This window comes from Chaetura pelagica, unplaced genomic scaffold (assembly GCF_000747805.2).
Source record: "Chaetura pelagica isolate M959 unplaced genomic scaffold, ChaPel_1.0 scaffold356, whole genome shotgun sequence".
Taxonomy (NCBI): domain Eukaryota; kingdom Metazoa; phylum Chordata; class Aves; order Apodiformes; family Apodidae; genus Chaetura; species Chaetura pelagica.
Genome location: NW_009953964.1, coordinates 6,629,203 through 6,631,027, shown reverse-complemented (window position 1 = coordinate 6,631,027; position 1,825 = coordinate 6,629,203). Strand labels below are relative to the sequence as shown.

The 1,825-nt window shown below is 60.7% G+C and overlaps 1 protein-coding gene across 1 annotated transcript in view; it reads right to left on the bottom strand.

The window, feature by feature from the left end:
• RGS14 (regulator of G-protein signaling 14) overlaps nt 1-1,825 on the bottom strand; it is a 6,254-nt gene that overhangs the window by 4,068 nt on the left and 361 nt on the right. Inside the window, exons 2-6 of the mRNA XM_010002087.1 lie at nt 1,614-1,706; nt 913-1,056; nt 599-748; nt 288-408; nt 80-203 (exon numbers count right to left, since the gene is read on the bottom strand). Of these exons, the coding sequence (XP_010000389.1) occupies nt 80-203; nt 288-408; nt 599-748; nt 913-1,056; nt 1,614-1,706 (632 nt within the window). The remainder of the gene's footprint in view (nt 1-79; nt 204-287; nt 409-598; nt 749-912; nt 1,057-1,613; nt 1,707-1,825) is intronic.

The window sequence follows — 1,825 nt, the reverse complement described above, 5'->3', positions numbered from 1 at the left end:
TTCCGATGGCCCTGCAGGAGGGATGCGGTAGGACTGGTGGCAGCATGATGCCACAGGGCAGGTGCAGTGGTGACTCACCTCTGTCCAGGGGCTGGCAGATGTGCTGGCTGAGGACAGGAAGCCCAGGTCCAGGCTGGCCGAGGAGTTGAGTGAGCCCTGGGACTCCCGCCACAGCACAGTGCTCCCACTGCCTTCTCCCCCCTCTAGGACAGACAGAGGGACAGTGGTGGGGACCATGGGCACCCTTCAGAGGTGGCACTGACCCAGTTGCCCTGAGTGGTGCCTACCTGCCCAGGAGGGTTCCCGCCGCTCTCCTTTCCTGAAGGACCGGCGAGGGCTGCGGTTGGCACCACTGCCTGCCATCTCCACACCCAGTGGCAAGGACTTGCCCAGCTTCAGCTTCGACTTCTGAGGTGAACCAAGAAACATCTCAGTATGGAGACAACTAAGGCTGCTCCTTCTCTTTCCCCGGTCTCCCAAACCACTTGTCCATCCTCAGCTGGTGGTTAGGTTTGCTCCAAAGAGCAGGGAAGAGAGCCAGCACTTTTTTCTCAGGCCAAGGGACAGGTCCCTGTCCCCCCCTTTCCATCCCACTCACCTTGCTGAGGTCAGGTGGGGGGCTGCTGCTGCGGGAGTGGGGCCTCAGGTCAGGCAGGGGCTGACCCTGGCTCTCTGCCCGCAGGCAGGCCTGGTAGAGCGGGGATTTCACGAACCGTGTGTAGCTGTCAAACTTCATCAGGTTAAAGATCTGCAAAGGGAAGATGTGTGTGCTTAAGACCCCTGCCACCTACAGCTCACTCCAGCCACTGCCCTGCAGCCCAGCCCTGTGGTGACAGTAATGCTGGGTGACGTGCAGGGTGGTCCTGCAGCCCACCTCCCACGGGTGGGGTGAAGCATGGGTGCTGCTCATACCTGGAGCTGCTGGACACGAAACATGTCTGGGGAAGGGGTGGCCAGCATGTCCTCCCCAATCCAGGCCTGCTTGTCAATGTTCACAGGACTGACCGAGTGGCTGGAGAGGAACTCATCGTAGATCCGCCGTGCCTCCTGGGCCAGCTGGAGAAGCAGAGGGGTCAGGGTGGGACCAGGAGCCCCCTCCTCACTGCAGCCCTGCAGGGAGTCCCTGGCTCATCCCATGAAACCACTTGACCCTGAGGGGCCAAGTCCCCCTTGAGACCAGCTTGGTACCTGGGCTTCAGGATAGGTATCAGAGCCAGCTGCTCCCACCCAGCGCCAAGCATGCCAGTTTCTCCACAGAGGTACAGCCAGAGGTAGGAACCATCCCCCAGCCACATGACTCCACCCCCACAAGCCCCCATCTAGCTCTCTGCCCTTGTTCTCTTTTCTCCTCCCAGCCACATGCTTCACCCTTTGGCCACCTCAGGCTGAAGAAGCACATCCTGCTCCATGGGCTGTAGCTTTTCAGATGCACATCACATCCATCTCCTTGTGCCTCCTGCAGGAGACCACAGCCTGCTCAGCCTTCCATTACAGGGATCTGCCAGGACCCTGGGACCCACAGGCACAACACCCACTTCCACCTCTGCCCATATCCCAGTGGGCAGCTGCACAACCCTGGCTCAACTGCACCACGGCTGTGTGGAGGCCGGTACCTGCTGCGTGTCACTGGCTGGGATCTGCTGGAAGCGCTCACATGCCTGCCAGAAGTAGACATTTTCAGCACTGAACTCCTTCTTGAGGAACTCCTGTGGGGCAGAGAGAGCTGCTGGGCTGGGCGGCACTAGGGCTGTGGGACGGCTCGGTTGCCGATGACCAGGAGCCGATGGTAACGAGGCCTGAGGTCTGGGCTGTAGCCATCACAGTG